Source organism: Nicotiana attenuata, chromosome 12 (genome assembly GCF_001879085.1).
Source record: "Nicotiana attenuata strain UT chromosome 12, NIATTr2, whole genome shotgun sequence".
NCBI classification, from domain to species: domain Eukaryota; kingdom Viridiplantae; phylum Streptophyta; class Magnoliopsida; order Solanales; family Solanaceae; genus Nicotiana; species Nicotiana attenuata.
Genome location: NC_032000.1, coordinates 20,607,115 through 20,623,780, shown reverse-complemented (window position 1 = coordinate 20,623,780; position 16,666 = coordinate 20,607,115). Strand labels below are relative to the sequence as shown.

At 37.6% G+C, this 16,666-nt stretch overlaps 1 protein-coding gene across 2 annotated transcripts in view; it reads left to right on the top strand.

Moving 5' to 3' along the window:
- The window catches only part of LOC109235392 (rho GTPase-activating protein 7-like), a 21,731-nt gene extending 8,071 nt beyond the window's left edge, over positions 1-13,660 (top strand). Inside the window, exons 6-22 of one of the 2 annotated variants that reach the window (XM_019401478.1) lie at positions 130-274; positions 417-536; positions 1,412-1,489; positions 2,725-2,780; positions 2,898-2,967; positions 4,099-4,186; positions 4,875-5,118; positions 5,496-5,717; positions 6,836-7,165; positions 7,752-7,801; positions 8,740-8,800; positions 8,889-8,972; positions 9,414-9,527; positions 9,615-9,784; positions 11,224-11,293; positions 12,554-12,754; positions 13,249-13,660. In XM_019401478.1, the coding sequence (XP_019257023.1) occupies positions 130-274; positions 417-536; positions 1,412-1,489; positions 2,725-2,780; positions 2,898-2,967; positions 4,099-4,186; positions 4,875-5,118; positions 5,496-5,717; positions 6,836-7,165; positions 7,752-7,801; positions 8,740-8,800; positions 8,889-8,972; positions 9,414-9,527; positions 9,615-9,784; positions 11,224-11,293; positions 12,554-12,754; positions 13,249-13,434 (2,289 nt within the window). In that variant the 3' untranslated portion in view covers positions 13,435-13,660. The remainder of the gene's footprint in view (positions 1-129; positions 275-416; positions 537-1,411; positions 1,490-2,724; positions 2,781-2,897; positions 2,968-4,098; positions 4,187-4,874; positions 5,119-5,495; positions 5,718-6,835; positions 7,166-7,751; positions 7,802-8,739; positions 8,801-8,888; positions 8,973-9,413; positions 9,528-9,614; positions 9,785-11,223; positions 11,294-12,553; positions 12,755-13,248) is intronic. The other variant, XM_019401479.1, reaches the window with a different exon arrangement.

Below are 16,666 nucleotides of genomic sequence, written 5' to 3'. Positions count from 1 at the left end.
TATGACCCCCCCCCTCCCCCCCCCCACCCCCACACACACACAAAGCTCCCATGCCTGCTAAAGTATACTTATTCCTGGATCATAAATTAGTAGATAATCATCTTTTGAGCCTTGAACTTTGAACTGCAGGCAGAGACATTGGAGGATCTATACGAGTGGAAGACCGCCCTAGAGCATGCTCTTGCACAAGCACCTAGTGCTGCTCTTGTTATGGGACACAATGGCATTTTCCGAAATGACACTGGTGATTCTATTGAAGGGTCTTTCCATCAATGTTAGTAATGTTATCTTCCAAGACTTCTGATTTACATTGTTAATGCTCCAGATGAGATTTGGCTGCTATGTCCAGATGAAACTTGCCTGTTCCCTGTTTGTTGTTAGGGCATAAAGATCTGACCAGGTTTCTTTTTATTCAGGGAGGGATAAACGTCCTGTTAAATCTTTAGTTGTCGGAAGACCAATTTTGCTCGCCTTAGAAGATATAGATGGAGGCCCATCATTTCTTGAAAAGGCGCTGAGGTTTCTTGAGAAGTTTGGTAAGGCAACCCGTTCCCTCCTGCAATATGGGTTGTGCAAGAGTAGTTTTGAAATATTGTTTGCTTTAAATTACGTGGTTACTTTAGTTGGATAACCTTTTTCGGTTGGTGTAATATCTTCTTTTGCTGGATAAACTTTACACGTTATTGTGTTTGGAAACGTGGATTAAGGCGTACTTGATATTGATATTGCTTGGAAATTTTCCATTTTCCAACAACTTATGGCCAGAAAATTTGGAAAATCTAGAAAGCTCAGGCATATTGATTCTAAACACAAGAAGCAAACCCAAACTTGTTCTTTCTTATTTGTGCATACCTATTAGCTATAACGATGTTCTACAAGCTGTTGATTATCATTAGAGGAGTGTTGATATAAACCGTGGATTATATAGCTGTTCCAGTGTCTTTTGTGGATTATTGCAAAGTAGTCTTCCGTTCCTAGTTTCTTGTACTCATGAGGTCCCTATTTGTATAGAGGATTGGATCTCTTTTGTTGAGAACCATATTTTGGTGTAGGTTCTCTTTTTTTGGTACACGACTTATGTACGGGGTTAGTCCCCACTTGTTAATAAATTATTTACCTTATAAAAAAATAGCTGTTCTATAAGCTCTGGGTGGTTATTATTGGTCTCGAGGAAATTGAATGATGGAAATTCTGAGACTGTGAAGAGCCCCAATTTCTCTCTTGTTCCTCTTTAGTTTCTGGTCCTATTTTCCTTTCCTCTGATACTTGTTGCAATATTGAATATTTATCTGCTTAAATAACATATTATGATGTTCACATTGTTGTCTCTCCCTTACTGAGGATGTTGAATGGGTTTAATGATGATTAGGTTACGTTTGTAAATTATTTTGATTATAAACTGCCTATTTAGGAACCAAGGTCGAAGGTATATTGCGACAATCTGCAGATGTCGAGGAAGTGGAGCTGAGAGTAAAAGAATACGAACAAGGTACATCTGCTCTACTGCATGACTGCCATCCGTTGGATGTGCTATCACATTTCAAAAAGGGTTGTCTATCTGTACCATCTAATTTCACTATGTTTCAAGAAATTGAAGTATTGTTTAGGTCTGGAATGCATTTTGGTTGTGTAATTCAGTGCTATTCTATGTTATTTCTGATTGTTATAGTCAGTACCTTGGTTTAGCAATTTTTTTTTGATGCGGTAAGATAGTTTTAATAATGAAGAGTACTGAAGGTACTGCAAAAGTACAAAAGATCCAAACTAGATAACCTCAACAGTTGCTGCAACAAGGTTCGAAAAAATCCAAAAGAAATGCTGGATTTTTCAGCATACTGCCCCTACTCCACAAGTAAAAGTTTTGCACGCATCTATGCTTTACGAAAGAAATATGTTGTTTTTTCCCCTTCAAAACACCTATTGTTCCTCTCCAACCAAGTAGTCCACATAATGCACAGTGGGATGGTCTTCCAAGTTGGCTTCAAGCTCATGTCCAGCTTCTGATTCTGCCAGAGAGTGAGATGGCCTTTCACATCTTGTGGCATCATCCAACTTACTCCAAATATATTCAGAGGCCAAATTTGCCAAGAGAAGTTGCAAACTTGCAATGGAAAAAGAGATGTCTATTGGATTCCAGGGATTCTTCTCATAAGAAGCATCTGTTTCCGAGGGAGAATCCCTTCCATGTAACTCGTCCTAAGTCAAGCAAGCTTCCATTGCAGCTATCCAACCAAAGCAAGCTGCTTTAGGGGNGGGGGGGGCTTTTGTTTTCCAGGCTTAGCAGAATGTTCATGGCATTGCTTCTCCTCCCACTTGCTTTTGCATTGCTCCTCGCTCGCAGAAATGCCCTTAATCAAGTGTAGAGTACTGATTGCATTTGAGTAAAGGTCAATGTAGTGCTTTGCAACAGGACTAGGGTCTCCCTAATGGTCCAATCTTGTGTTTTCTAATGCAATGGCCCCATCTATTTGTCCGATCTATCAGTCTTGATAACTGATGATGAAATAATTGCTATTCACAAGAACTCGTGTACGACCATTATCTCTTTCTGTTTTCTCCCTTCTTTTATTCTCCTTTCTTTTAGTGTTGTGGATGTGGTCTAGCTAATTGTTCTTTAAAAAAGAACATGAAGGAGAATCTGTTTTGGTGGTTTATTATATATACTGTTGTCCTGTTAAATAGTGGATTCCCCTTGGCTTGCTGATTTCAAATTGATCTCCATAGGAAAAACTGAATTTGCGCCGGAGGAGGATGCTCATGTAATTGGTGACTGCGTCAAGGTATTGGTTAATATTTTATGAACTTACACTCATTTGGTGCTTCCCCCTAATGTTGTTTCTCATTTTTATATCTTGATGCTCTTTAAGTACAACATAATTGGTGCTACATTTATGCAGCATGTGCTTCGTGAGCTGCCATCATCTCCTGTGCCTGCTTCCTGTTGCACCGCTTTGTTGGAAGCTTACAGTAAGTAAATTTCCAACTCCTTTGTAAGAGATTTTGTAACCATTTTCTGAGTATTTCTAATTTTCTTGTTACTTGTAGTCACCACGTGGCTCTCTTTCTTGTTATTCCTTGTAGTCTCTTTAATACTTGTGTTTGTTTGCTTTATCCTGCACAGCGTATAATTATAGCGAAAAGGTCCCAAGTTGTGGGCTTAAACTCATGTTTTTTCCTCAAAGTTAACAAAATTTATTACATTATAATTTTTTGTTTAGTTTCACGCTCCCTAAAGTCATGTATAGCACGCACTATGTCCAACTCAACAATATAATTGCCATTGAAGCTCGTTCAATGGTCAGAATAGCAGTTTCAAGCATGTTCAGGTGTCTCGATGAAAACCTGGAACCCGTGGAGTTGGGGGGCCGGAAACAGAATTCTGTGCTAGTGCGGGTGTCTATTTACCTATTTAGCCAAAAAAAACTAAAGACAAAAGACGAGACTTCTCTCAAATGACAATCAGAACAGAGATGAAAGAAACTATAAACAATGTGTTTCAGCTTTAGGCAGTGATGTCTTGCCATCTTCCATACCTGCCAAGAAAGAAAAAAGAAGCGTTGACAGATTCCACCTTTTTTTGTCCCGAGTTCATGATATTTTCTTGCTTTCAGCAGTCAAATAATATAAATTATCAACTTTAAGATTTTAGTTAATTATTCTTGGAACTCAGCATTGTTTTTTCCTCTTCTTCTTCTCCCCTATTCTCCTTTCCACCTTTTCTTGAGCCGAGGGTCTATCGGAAACAACCTCTCTACCTCTCCAGGTAGGGGTAAGGTCTGCGCACACACTACCCTCCCCAGACCCCACCCGTGGGATTATACTGGGTATGTTGTTGTTGTTGTATTCTTGGAACTCAGCTAGATTATCAGTTGTGATTTAATTAGGACATCCATTACATACTTCCTGAGTTGTACCAGTCTATTTATATTTCTTAGTTGAAGTTACTGTAGATCCATGTCTTGGTTGCTTGAGTTTTTCTTTTCTTTGTGATTACATGGACTACTGGTTTATGATCAGTTAATATTCTTCACTTTAGACTGTTGAAACATAAGCAATTGGTTTTCTAAGTTCAAGTTGTTCCACTTTTGGCCATAATAGAAATCGATCGGAAGGAAGCTCGGGTCAATGCTATACGCTCTGCCATTCTTGAGACATTTCCTGAACCCAATAGGCGCTTATTACAGAGGTAGATCCTTTTTGTATTTTGCTGATTAGTCTGCCTGTGATTCGGATTGGATCCTTGGGTTTCAGTTTTTTCATGGAATCTTTTATGGTGCTGTTGTCTTCTGCTTCTAATTGGTGTCACAACGTCCTGATAGATATACAGAGTCTTAGACAATTGAATTGCAAAATCCATCTGGATATTAATTATCCGTCAAAAAAAGAAAATCCCTCTGGATACTAGAAATCAAAATCCCATAGAAATGTTTAGAGCTGAGCGGGTTATCCCAAAGCTTTCAACTACTGTTAGCGGATAAGTTCTAACTGTATGCTCTTGTTCCATTACTCAAAATTCTATAATCTGTATAAGGTTTTGTCTGACACATTTTGTTTCTTTGGGGCTCAGGTTGACTTTTTCAAAGCTTGCCCACTTTCATTAATTTTCTTTGTCCATATACTTTTCTTATTAAGATGCAATATTTCAATATACTTCTGACAAACGTGAGGAAAATAAAAGGGATATAGACAGAGATACTCTTATAGTCTCAGTTCTACAGTAACTTGAATCATATTTACACATTAGTTATCCTACACCTTTATTTGAGGAAGATGAACTCTGTATGCTAGTGAAAGAAGTATTTTTGGTTTTTCTTTAAGCTTCAAGTGCATGCATCAGTTTACCAACCTAACCTATAATGTTCCTCCTCCTATAGAATTCTGAAGATGATGCATACAATTTCTTCACATGCAACTGAAAACCGTATGACTCCATCTGCTGTTGCCGCTTGTATGGCACCATTGCTGTTACGCCCTCTTTTAGCGGGTGAATGCGAGTTGGAAGATGACTTTGATGTTAGTGGAGATAACTCTGCTCAGCTTCTTGCTGCCGCTAATGCTGCAAACAATGCCCAAGCTATCATTACGACACTTCTTGAGGAATATGAGAATATTTTTGATGTAAGTGGCTCCGAAATAACGGAGAAAAGTGCTTTCACCAAAAATTAAAACACTGAAGTTGCTTAAGAGTTCATTTCTTTCCTCTTTTGTGGTGCAATGCAATTTCTTTGTCCTTTCTCCTTATTTATGAGTTTATTTCACCATTCTCCTTTATTTATGGCACTTATCTTTATCCCATGGGATACCCTTCATCTCTTTCTGCATTTATTTCCTGTTTGTTCGTTCGTTCAAGACTTCCTCTTTCTCATGAAAATGTTTTCTGTTTATTGACTGACTTGGTCTATCCTACTGTCGTACATATTTGTTGAACTAGCTTTGTCCTTTTGCAGAATTTACTGTGATGGTTGAGCTTAGCTGTTTGTTGCCTTTGCTTACAGGATGATAATCTCCATAGGTGCTCTATTTCAGCAGATTCTCAATTTGGAAATAGTGGGAGTGAAGAGTCATCAGATGATGAAAATCTTGATATGAAGGACCATGGTTATCATGATGCTGAAAATGAGGTTGACCCAGACACTGACGATGATTGTGAGCGTGTATTGAGTGGAAAATTAAGCGAAAGCAGTGGCTCTGCTGCCAGTGATCTTTATGATTATAAGGTTCTTGCTCTTTCTCTTCCTCTTTTCTGAGACATGAATAAAGTGTTTCCGTTTTCCATTGCACTTACTGATTTCTTCTTTTCTCTTTCTCCATCTTCTTCATTTATTATTATTTGAAGTTGTATTATTTGCTGAATCTGAACTGTTATGACAGCCTTTTTTATTTTTCTGATAAAGCAATTATTTCATTAATATGATTACTGATGATATGCATGCAAAAATAAAGAATCTAGACACAGATATAATTCTCTGAAAAGCACACCCACTTATCCATGATAATCAAATCTCGTAGGTGCTCGAAAAATACTGTTCCGTTGTTCCTCTCTTTTCAAATCATACACATAATTGCCAGTGACCACTTCCCATACATTACTTCTTCTCCTTTTGCTTCTAAGTGTTTAGCCTAACGTCAAATGTTTGATAGTAGCTGGCATTACCAATTAAATACTAAACATATTCCATACTCTGCTCCAGAATACCCCTTCCTAATTTGCACATAAAGCACCAATTAGCATGGATTGCCTTCCTCTTCCTCAATTGTTTGACAGTAGCTGACATCAAATGTTTGACAACATATTCCAAACTGTGCTTCACAAATTCATCCTTCCAGTCTCTTCCGTACAGAGCACTGAGTGGCATGGAGGAGCGTCCTCTTTCTCAAATCCTCGGCTATGAGTGTGGCTTCTCTCGTTGCTATCCAAGCTAAAAGTAGACATTTTTAGGTGCTCTAGGACCAAATCTAAGAGTAGGCAAGAGGTATCTCTCTACTCAGTAAATTGTGATAAAGTGAGTTAACTATGAATAGTCTTATTAGGAAATGTCTTGGAATATGTGCAGTACATGATTTGCTTATATTTGTTGTAGTCAAACCAACATAACAAATGAAGAAGTTTGGTGCATATATGTCTGCTAACTATTTAAAAAGTGGCTACTACTGCATTTATTGCAGTCAATTCGTCCTATGGCTCTTTCTGTACGAGGACATAGTTACTATGGTTTGTGTCAGCCTGAATTCTGCTAATTTCTTATATGGACCGTTGGCAACTAGATTTTCCTGCCCTGGGTGTATTAGATTTCTGCAGATATTTATTTAGGGTGTGCATTAATTTGATATGCAGGGTTTCGGCGGTGATGATTCGGATGTTGGATCGCCTAGGGATAGTCGTGTACAAGGAGTGACGTTAAAACCAACTGTAGATACTCAGCCCCTTGCAGGTTCTAATGTTCCATTCAGCGAACAGCTGGAAAGATGTGGAAATGAGGTTGATGGTCCTTGTGAATTAGCTAGTAGTGAGTCTCAGCGATCTATGGGTGAAATACTCTCATCTAGGGATCCTGGGCCACCTCATGGTGTCTCCAGACCTGATTCACGTGCAGACAAGCCTAGCAGCAAGCTAACTCCTTCTAACCTGAATGTCAAAAAATCAACCTTTTGGGGGAGAAGCAATGTGAGTTTTGACTTTTGTTGACTGATTTCACTTGAACAATTTAATTTTTGTTGCTTAAACACCTTTTCAGTTGTAGTTAGTTGCATAGTTTCTTTTCTTAAACACATGGAGCTTTTTTTTTTCTTTTTTCGATCACATGTTTAGTTTAACTTATGTCGGCATTAATCTGCAAATCCGGCTTCTCTAGTGTCCACAACAATCAAATTTTAAAACATTTGTATTTTTGGGAATTATCTGTGTTACCTTTTGCATATGTAGATCTTGCAATTAGGAAACTTCTTAGGCTTGAAACGTCAGGCTTAGTCATTGCATGCTATACTGGTGGAGACCACAGCTAAATGAGAGTGCTGATTGGGATAAGATAATCATATTAATAGAACGTTAAATATGTCGGGCAAAAACAACAATTTGCTTTATTTTCCTTAAATAGGTAATCAAGCTTGGGAGAACTATTGATCAGTAGCATGAAAACTTAGTTTGCTTGCTTTGCTAGAAAGTATAAAACAAATGAAAGGGTTGTGTCTGTTACCCTTGTGATGACAGCTGACATTGGGAATCTGATCTTTTGTTGTTTTCTTTTGCACAGGGCAGAATGACGCCATCAACGGAATCAATTGATTCCTCTGGAGAGGAAGAGTATGGTTTCTCCCACTAACTCTCTCACCCCCCCCCCCCTCTATCTCCCACAGTCCCACTAACTCCCTCCCCCTCTCTCTCTATTTCCTGTGGTGTCCAGAGAAACTTGTTCCATCTAATTGAAATGTAATCATCAGTGTTGTCAAAGGCGCGCTTAAGCCCTGAAGCGAGGCTCAAACATGTTGAGCGCTTCGCCTCGCTTTATGGACGCTTTAGTGTCGCATCAAGGCTCCAAGGCATAATTTTTCTTGCCAATGAGTGTAATCCTAAAAAGGCGGTATTAAACAATTGATATTTCGCTTTATCGTAATTTTTTCAATTTCTTTGTCTATATATTTGTTATTCATGCTTATAATTATTAGTTTTCGAATACATATACATATTTTTACTTTTTCTCCAGTTGCGCCTTTTTTCATTAAAGCCCACGCTTTAGTTGCGCCTTGTGCTTAAAGCCCCAACGGACCTTTGAGCTTTTTTGCGCTTTTCGCCTTTGATAATCTTTCATTCTTATGGGGATAAATAGATGCCTCTATGATGTCAATATGACAACTTCCTTTTACTTAAATTAAATAATTGAAGATTGATGATCAACAGATATCTCTGTGGCATCAATTTGGATGTTTACTTTCTTATTGTACTTTGTTTTGGGTGTTAGGATTGTTCTGTACAAACTTGTGCTCTCTTGAAGTGTCCTAATATTCATCAGTAATGTTCTATGACAAACTTGTACCTTGTTTTGGATGTGATGTCCTTTTAACGTGTGTGTGCCTCTCTATATTTGTATGATTCACATTTTTCTGGATTCAAATCATACATTCAAATACTGAAAGATAAAGCACTTTCAGACTGTATTACATTAATGAGTTAGTTTGTATCTTTTGTCATTCCATTATTATTCAATGTCCTTTCTAATGTGGGCCATGATGACTTGTTGATAGGCTCGCCATACAGAGACTTGAGATTACCAAAAATGACTTGCGCCATAGGATTGCGAAGGAGGTAAGTTACATCAGTAGGCTTTGACCTCTTAATTCATCTTATCATTCCTTTTTTTTTTCTGAGACCATTTACCTTAAACTTTTGCTAGGCAAGAGGAAATGCAATTCTGCAGGCGAGCTTGGAGAGACGGAAGCAAGCCTTGCATGAGCGCCGCTTGGCTCTTGAGCAAGATGTATGATTTATTTCCCGTGTAATAAATTCCTAGAAAGCCTACAAATAATTGTGTATTTTCAAGCTAACTTCTTCCTTTTTCCAGTAGGGTCTCTGTTTAAATATGTAGTGGCTGCACTAGATCTACATACATATATACTACTACAAAACCACTTGGCGACCTCTTTCTTTTTTGTCATTTATACCCTTTTTGGGGGGGGGGGGGGGTGATTATTTAACCTTTCCCATTCAATTTCATTCCTTTCTATTTGATCTAACTGTTCTTAGTCTTTTGGTCACTATAGAAAATATATAGGTTTCTCGTTGATAAAATTTCTACTTCTCCTTCTGTGTGTTCATTCTAATTTAGGATGTGCAGTGCACTTGTAGTTGATGAAACTTTTTCCTCCACAAGCTTCTATGCATCTTCTAATGTGTAAAATACTGTGTGATTTTGTTGAAGGTTGCAAGACTACAAGAACAGCTACAAGCAGAGAGGGATCTAAGAGCTGCACTGGAAGTTGGTTTGAGCATGTCTTCCGGACAATTATCGGGCTCTCGTGGTATGGATTCCAAGGTTTGTATTGATGATTCGGTAGCTTTATATTGTTCATGTTTTGGTTGATTTTGTTATGTTTCTGAAAGGACTTGTACTTTCTTAAAGACTAGGGCTGAGCTCGAAGAGATAGCCCTGGCAGAAGCAGATGTGGCTAGATTAAAGCAGAAAGTTGCTGAGTTGCATCATCAACTTAATCAGCAACGGCAGCATCACTATGGCTCACTATCTGATGTTTGTGATCGACTTCAACATGGGCAAAACCATAATTCTCACCTGTAAGTTTTGGAATAGTCTTGAATGTTTTCAAGTCCCTTGCTTCAATTTCATGTACTTCTTGGTTGCATGCAGCCATTAACAATGTACTCCCTCCGTCCTAATTTATGTGGCACTCTTTCCTTTTTGGTCAGTACCAAATCTTTCCTTATTTAGAAACAATTTATTTTTAGAATTCCTACTTTAGCCTTAATGAATTGATTTAGAGCCACACAAATATCTATGGTTTGTTTTAGACCACAAGTTTCAAAAGTCTTTCTTTTTTTCTTCTTAAACTCCGTGCCGAGTCAAACACTGCCACATAAATTGAGACGGAGGGAATACTTAATATTTATGATGAATTCTTCAATGGATTTCCAACTTTTCATCATGTGCTTTTCAGTATGATTAAACATTTAAACGATGATCTAAGCTATTAAAACGAACGGAAAAAATATTTGTTTTCCAAGCAGAGAATAACAAAATATCACTGCAAGTGCTAGTGATAGTGCCCTTTTTTCTTATGTACTATAGCAGAAGATGGTGGAGAAAACGACAAAAGAAGGAATACTTTGGTCTATTTTTAGGAAAAGAGGATCGATTTGTCTTAATTTGTAAAATGTGTGATTTTGTTGTGGCTCAAGGAATAACCTCATGTTAATTACATTGACGGCTTCAGCAAGTTTTAAGCTAGTAAAGCATTATGGTTTAATGTACTCGGTGTCATTTTATTGCACTGTCTGTTCTCTTTTCTGTTACACTATTTGACTGAGCAGAGTCTTAAACGTTAATCTTTTCATATAAGTAATGATGTAAGAAAATATTTTTATAGAAGTTGAAAGATTTGCTTGGAAGAGAAAATACAACATCAAAGTTCAAATTTTAATTGTTAAATGAATCTAATGTTCTGAAATTTGTGAAAGTCGTATGAGATAATATTATGACCAGATAGGATCAAATACGTCAGAAATCCCAAAATGGAAATGAATGTCGTGCAAATTGGGACAGATAAGTAATAATCCGGCTGAGAAGTGATTGTTCTTTGACTTGTAGCTGCAAATGTAGATAAGTTTTAGCTGGGGTGGAGGGAGGAACGATTTATTCAGCTGTGGAAGTTGGGTATCTTTTGGTGTCCAACAACTCAGCCATTATTAGGCATTACAGAAATAAAAGCAGGCAATACTTTTCTTCTAAGATGGAACAGTTGGATATGTGCCTGTTATTTAAGCTTGGATTATTTAGCATCTGGTTGTGGGTACTTCCTCCATGTTACAACACCGCAACGCATTTTTATTCCCCTCGTCATAGAAATTTAGAAAGTGTTCAGCACGAGACATTGGAATTACATTTCATCTTTGGGCATGCATATTTGAAAGAATTGGGGGGAGATTGAAGTGTAATCATCTTTCATCTAACATGTTATTGATAAATTTCTCCTTATGAAGTATGTTTTTATTTGCAGGAAGTATTTTCAGCAAGATTTTGACACAACACTTGCTTTCTGTAATCATGAAAGAAGACAAAGAAGTGAGGTGATTTTTATCATTTATATTTTAATAAGCATAGCGATGGGTATACACATTTTATTACACAATATTGACTCATACATAGAGGTTAACTTGCAGCATCATATCTGTGTCTCGACCTGGATCTCAGAATTCTTAATCACGCTGTAATTGGCATTACATCTTCTTATCTGTGCTCTTAAGTTATATCTTGCTTCTTCCTGTAATTTTGTATGATAAGCACTCTGTAGTTGGCTTCTTACTTCTGCTACTCCCTAACTTGTCCCTCCCTCTTGCTTCTTTTTTGCTTAATCTCAAGTCTTCATTGTTTTAAGGATTATGAGTTGGAGACACTGCTTTTTTTGTCTATAAGGGAGCAAATTTTAAACCCCTGCCCCGTATATTTTATGAGTTCTTTACTTTTAGTGCTACATGAGCTATAAGTTGAGAATGTATAGCTAGTAACCATGGGATTCGCTGAAAAACCATGGAATATCAATCTTTACATAAATATATACTTCGATTCACTCAAAGGCTCTTTCGACCTTTACTGCTATTGCATCATTTCCTCTTCTTTTCGTTCCTGAAGATATGAATGTCAACCTCTTCCCATTTGTGCAGATATCCACCTATAAGCTGTTAGAAATTACTACCTCTTGTAATTGGTGATTAACTTCTTACTTTGTTCCATGCTATAGTTTTATATCTTTTTAGATCCATTCACATGTCGCGGAGATTAGACTTAGGAGCTGAAACAATGTTAGCCTGGTATATTCTGTGGGTGTCAGGTTTATTTGTTGAAGTTCATCACGTAATGACACATATTCAGGCGTCTTTATTATCTCTTGTAACCACTAAAATCTGCAGGAAATTTAAAAGGTTAGTAAGCATTTAAACTAATGCTGTTAGAGCTGAACTGTTGGGGCCAAAAAAGCCTCTTTTTTTTTTTTGGGGGGGGGGGGGTATTATCCCTTTTAGCCCGCGCCAGAAACTATTTACATCTGGTAGCCGAAAAATTGTATAAAATTTGTATAATTTTTGTATATAACATACGGAATGTATATATATACAAAAAATATACAAATTTTATATATTTTTTCCCGCTATTATTTTTACAGCGGCTATACAGTGTCATTTTTCCTTTGTCAATGAAAATTATTTGTAAAAAGGATAGATGCATATCTTCTTGAAATTCTGACCTCAAGGTAGTAAATCACTATTATCATCCAATGTTCTTCAGTTGTGTATAAATTTTCATAAATGCTAAAACTTCTGAAATTAATGCAGGAATTGCTGGGTGCAGATATGAGGAATGTTAAAGGACAAGTACTGAAATCTGGCCCCAGCGGTAGACAACCTGCTCGAAAGCTATTTCTTGATACGACCTTAAGTGATTCCAAGAGTACTGAGGCTTCAACTAGTTTATCCTTGGATGAACTCGGTGCCATTGATTCTCCTTCCGTGCATTCTACTTCAAGAACCGCTGAGGTAACAGAAATAAAAACTTCTGCTGCTTCTCTCTCTCAACAGCTCATGAACAAGTGGTCACACTATAGACTACAATGCAAACTCATGCACACTTGGATGACCCCAACGCTATAGAAATGCTATAACAGAATTTGGCAGGATTCCTTGTATAGGAATTTTAGTCAGCATGGTTTTCTCTTATCACTTTTTGATTTAGCAACAAAAGGCTTGTCGTTTAGTAACTTTGTTAGATCACCCTTAACTAGAGGTCTCGAATTCGAGCTCTAAGAATGGAGTCCTCTTCGAGGGAGCACTACCTCCTATAGTGGGTTTTCTGTGGCATGAATCTGGATTTTGTCGGACTTGTGTTAGATCGAGCTTCAATACATTGATCTATGTGATGATTGTGCATATACGATTATTTTGAACTTCATTGTTATGTTGTTATGATTGTGCATATACGATTATTTTGAACTTCATTGTTATGTTGTGATGATCTTTGACGATGAATTTAGCAGGCGATGGATTATAGCCGACATCCCTCAGCTGCATCTTCCACTTTGGTAGAATTAACAGCGCGTCTGGACTTCTTCAAAGAAAGACGGTCTCAGCTCATGGAGCAACTCCATAACCTCGACTTAAACTATGGATCAACATCTCAAGACTTTATGTACAAACCTTCATCTCCGTCGTGGAGCTGACTAAATTTTTTGTACGAGGCACGTGAAGGGAAGCAGCCGTTATCTCAGCATTTGTACATCCTCTGTATCATAGCATATAACTCTCTCATGTACTTTATGTACTACCAGATGTACCCTTTTGTTTCTTACACTTTCTGGTTTTAGTTATATCATTCATTCTGAATTACACCGAAAAAATAAATAAATACTTTTTGCTGTATAATAGTAGGACATGTGTCTTACCGAATGGAATTTGAAAAGCTCGGGCGATAGGCTCCGAATCGCCTAAAATTTTGCGAGCGCACAAACGATCTGATGAACAATAGTCATTGTTTCGCCATGACCGGTCCATAAAGCAGGAATTCAGGACGATTATTAATTTTTCGTGTGCTAATTTGCCCTCTGTTCTCATGAATTAGGCCGACAGGCTTTGAATTGCCTAAAATATTGTGGGCCCGTTAGAAATAACCTAATGAACAGTAGTCATAGTTTTGTCATGATTGTTTCTCGTTTTTGGGCATATTAGGACTATAAAAGAGCAATTCAGGATGATTTCGCCATAAAAAGACATTTGTCACTGCATCCCAATGAGTGTTCCTTCTTACAGGGCCATAAAATAAGTGTTTAGGATGATTTTCAATTTTTTGTGTGCTTTAGTCCATGCCATCTTTATGAATTCAGGTGATGGGCTCCGCATAGCCTAAAATTTTGTGGGCCCGTCAGAAACGACCTAATGACAATAGTCATTGCTTCTCCATAAATGTTCCTCGTTTTTTAGCGTTTTAGGGCTATAAAATAGGAATTCAAGACGCTTTCAAATTTTTTGTGTGCTAATATTCATGCCATCTTCAAGAATTTGGGCGATGAGCTTTCGAATCGCCTAAAATTTTTTGGGCCAATAAAAAGTAATATCTAATGAACAATAGTCATTGCTTTGCCATGACTGTTCTTCGTTTTTTGGCGTTTAGTACCATAAAACAAGAGTTCAGGATGATTTCAAATTTTTCGTGCTTTAGTCTACGCCATCTTCATAAATTGGGGCGAGGGTTTCGAATCGCCTAAAATTTGTAAGTCCAACAGAAATGACCTAATGAACAACAAAGATCGATTCGCCAATGACTTTTCCTTATTTTTTGGTGTTTTAGGGCCATAAAATAGGAATTCAACACGATTTCCAATTTTTCGTGTGCTAAACTCTATGCCATCTTCATGAATTCAGGTTACGGGCTCCGAATCGCCTAAAATTTTGTGGGACCATCACAAACAACTTAATGAACAATAGTCATAGCTTTGCCACAATCGTCTCTCATTTTTTTTTTTGGAATTTTAGGGCCATAAAACAGGAATTCAGGATGATTTCTAATTTTTTGTGTATTAATTTTCACGCGATCTTCATAAATTCGGGCGGCGGGCTCCAAATCGCCTAAAATTTTGTGGGTCCATTAGTAATGACCTATTGAAAATAGTCATCACTTCGCCATGACTGTTCCTCATTTTTTGGCATTTTAGAGCCGTAACGCAGGAATTCAAGGCGATTTCCAATTTCTATGAATTCCACGCCTTCTTCATGAATTGCGTGACGGACTCCGAATTGGTGCCATGACCGTTGCTCGTCTTTAGGCGTTTTAGGGCCATAAAATGAGAATTCACAATGATTTCTAATTTTTCATGTGCCAATATACACTATCTTTAATAATTCGGAGACGTGCTCCGAATCGCCTAAACTTTATTGTGAGCCCATCAGCCATCTCTTTAGTGTCTCGCCATTCCTTATGTTAACACAAAAAATCCATCTCATTATAAGGTAGAGCTCTTAGAGTCCTACTTAAAGTTAAAGGTAGTTCTTTAGTTAAAGTAAGGAGAGCAGAAACTGAGGGAAGATCTTCGGATATTTTTTCCGGGGGAGGACTTCCTTGATCGCCTCATTCTTCAACCATGGGTTAAGACGTGGCTAAAATCTCTCCGATGGTAGCGTATATTACGCTCCAGGTCTGGCCTAATGAACAATAATTATTGCTTTGCCATGACCATTCCTTACTTTTTGGTATTTTAGGGTCATAAAACAGGAATTTAACATGATCTCCAATTTTTTATGTGCTAAACTCCACGCCATCTTCATGAATTCAGGCTACGGGCTCTGAATAGCCTAAAATTTTGTGGGCCCATTAGAAATGATCTAATAAACAATAGTCAGCGCTTCGCCATGAGTGTTCCTCGTTATTTGGCATTTTAGGGCCATAAAATAGAATTCATAACAATTTCTAATTTTTCGTGTGCTAATACCATGCCATATTCATGAATTCGGGCAACGGGCTCTGAATCGCTTAAAATTTTAGGAGCCCGTTAAAAATGACCTAATGAACAATATCCATTGTTTCGCCACAATCGCTCCTTGATTTTTGGCATTTTAGGGCTGTAACACAGGAATTTAGGACGATTTTCAATTTTTCGTGCGCTAATGTTCATGAATTCAGGCAGCGGGCGCTGAATTGCCTAAAATTTGTTGGCCTCATAAAAAATGACCTATTGAATAATCATCGTTTCTTCGCCATGACCGTTCCTCATTTTTTGTTGTTTTAGGGCCACAAAATACTAATTCAACATGATTTTTAGTTTTTCGTGTGCTAACTCCACGCCATCTTCATGAATTCGGGCTATGAGTCTCGATTCGCCTAAAATTCTGTGGGCCCATCATAAACGACCTAATGAAAATAGTTATTGTTTCGCCATAACCGTTCATTGTTTTTTGTATTTAGGGCCGTAAAACAGGAGTTTTGGATGATTTCTAATTTTTCGTGTGCTAATGTCCACGCTATCTTCATGAATTCGAGCGACGAGTTCTGAATCGCCTAAAATTTTGCGGTCCCATAAAAAATATCCTAATGAACAATAGTCTTTTCTTCTCTATAACTGCTTCTCATTTTTTTTGGCATTCTAGGGCCATAAACTTGGAATTCAGGACGATTTTCAATTATCTGTGTGCTAATCTCCACGACATCTTCATGAATTTAGGCGCTGGGCTCCAAATCACCTAAAATTTTCTGGGCCCATAAAAAGCGACTTATGAATAATAATCATTGCTTCGCCATGACTGTTCCTCGTTTTTTTGATGTATTAGGCCCATAAAACAGGAATTCAAGACGATTTCTGATCTTTCGTGTGCGTTAGTTATGCAATCTTCATAAATTCGGGCGACGAATTCCTTTTGTGGGCCCGTAAAAAAATAATCTAATGAACAGTAGTCATTTCTTCA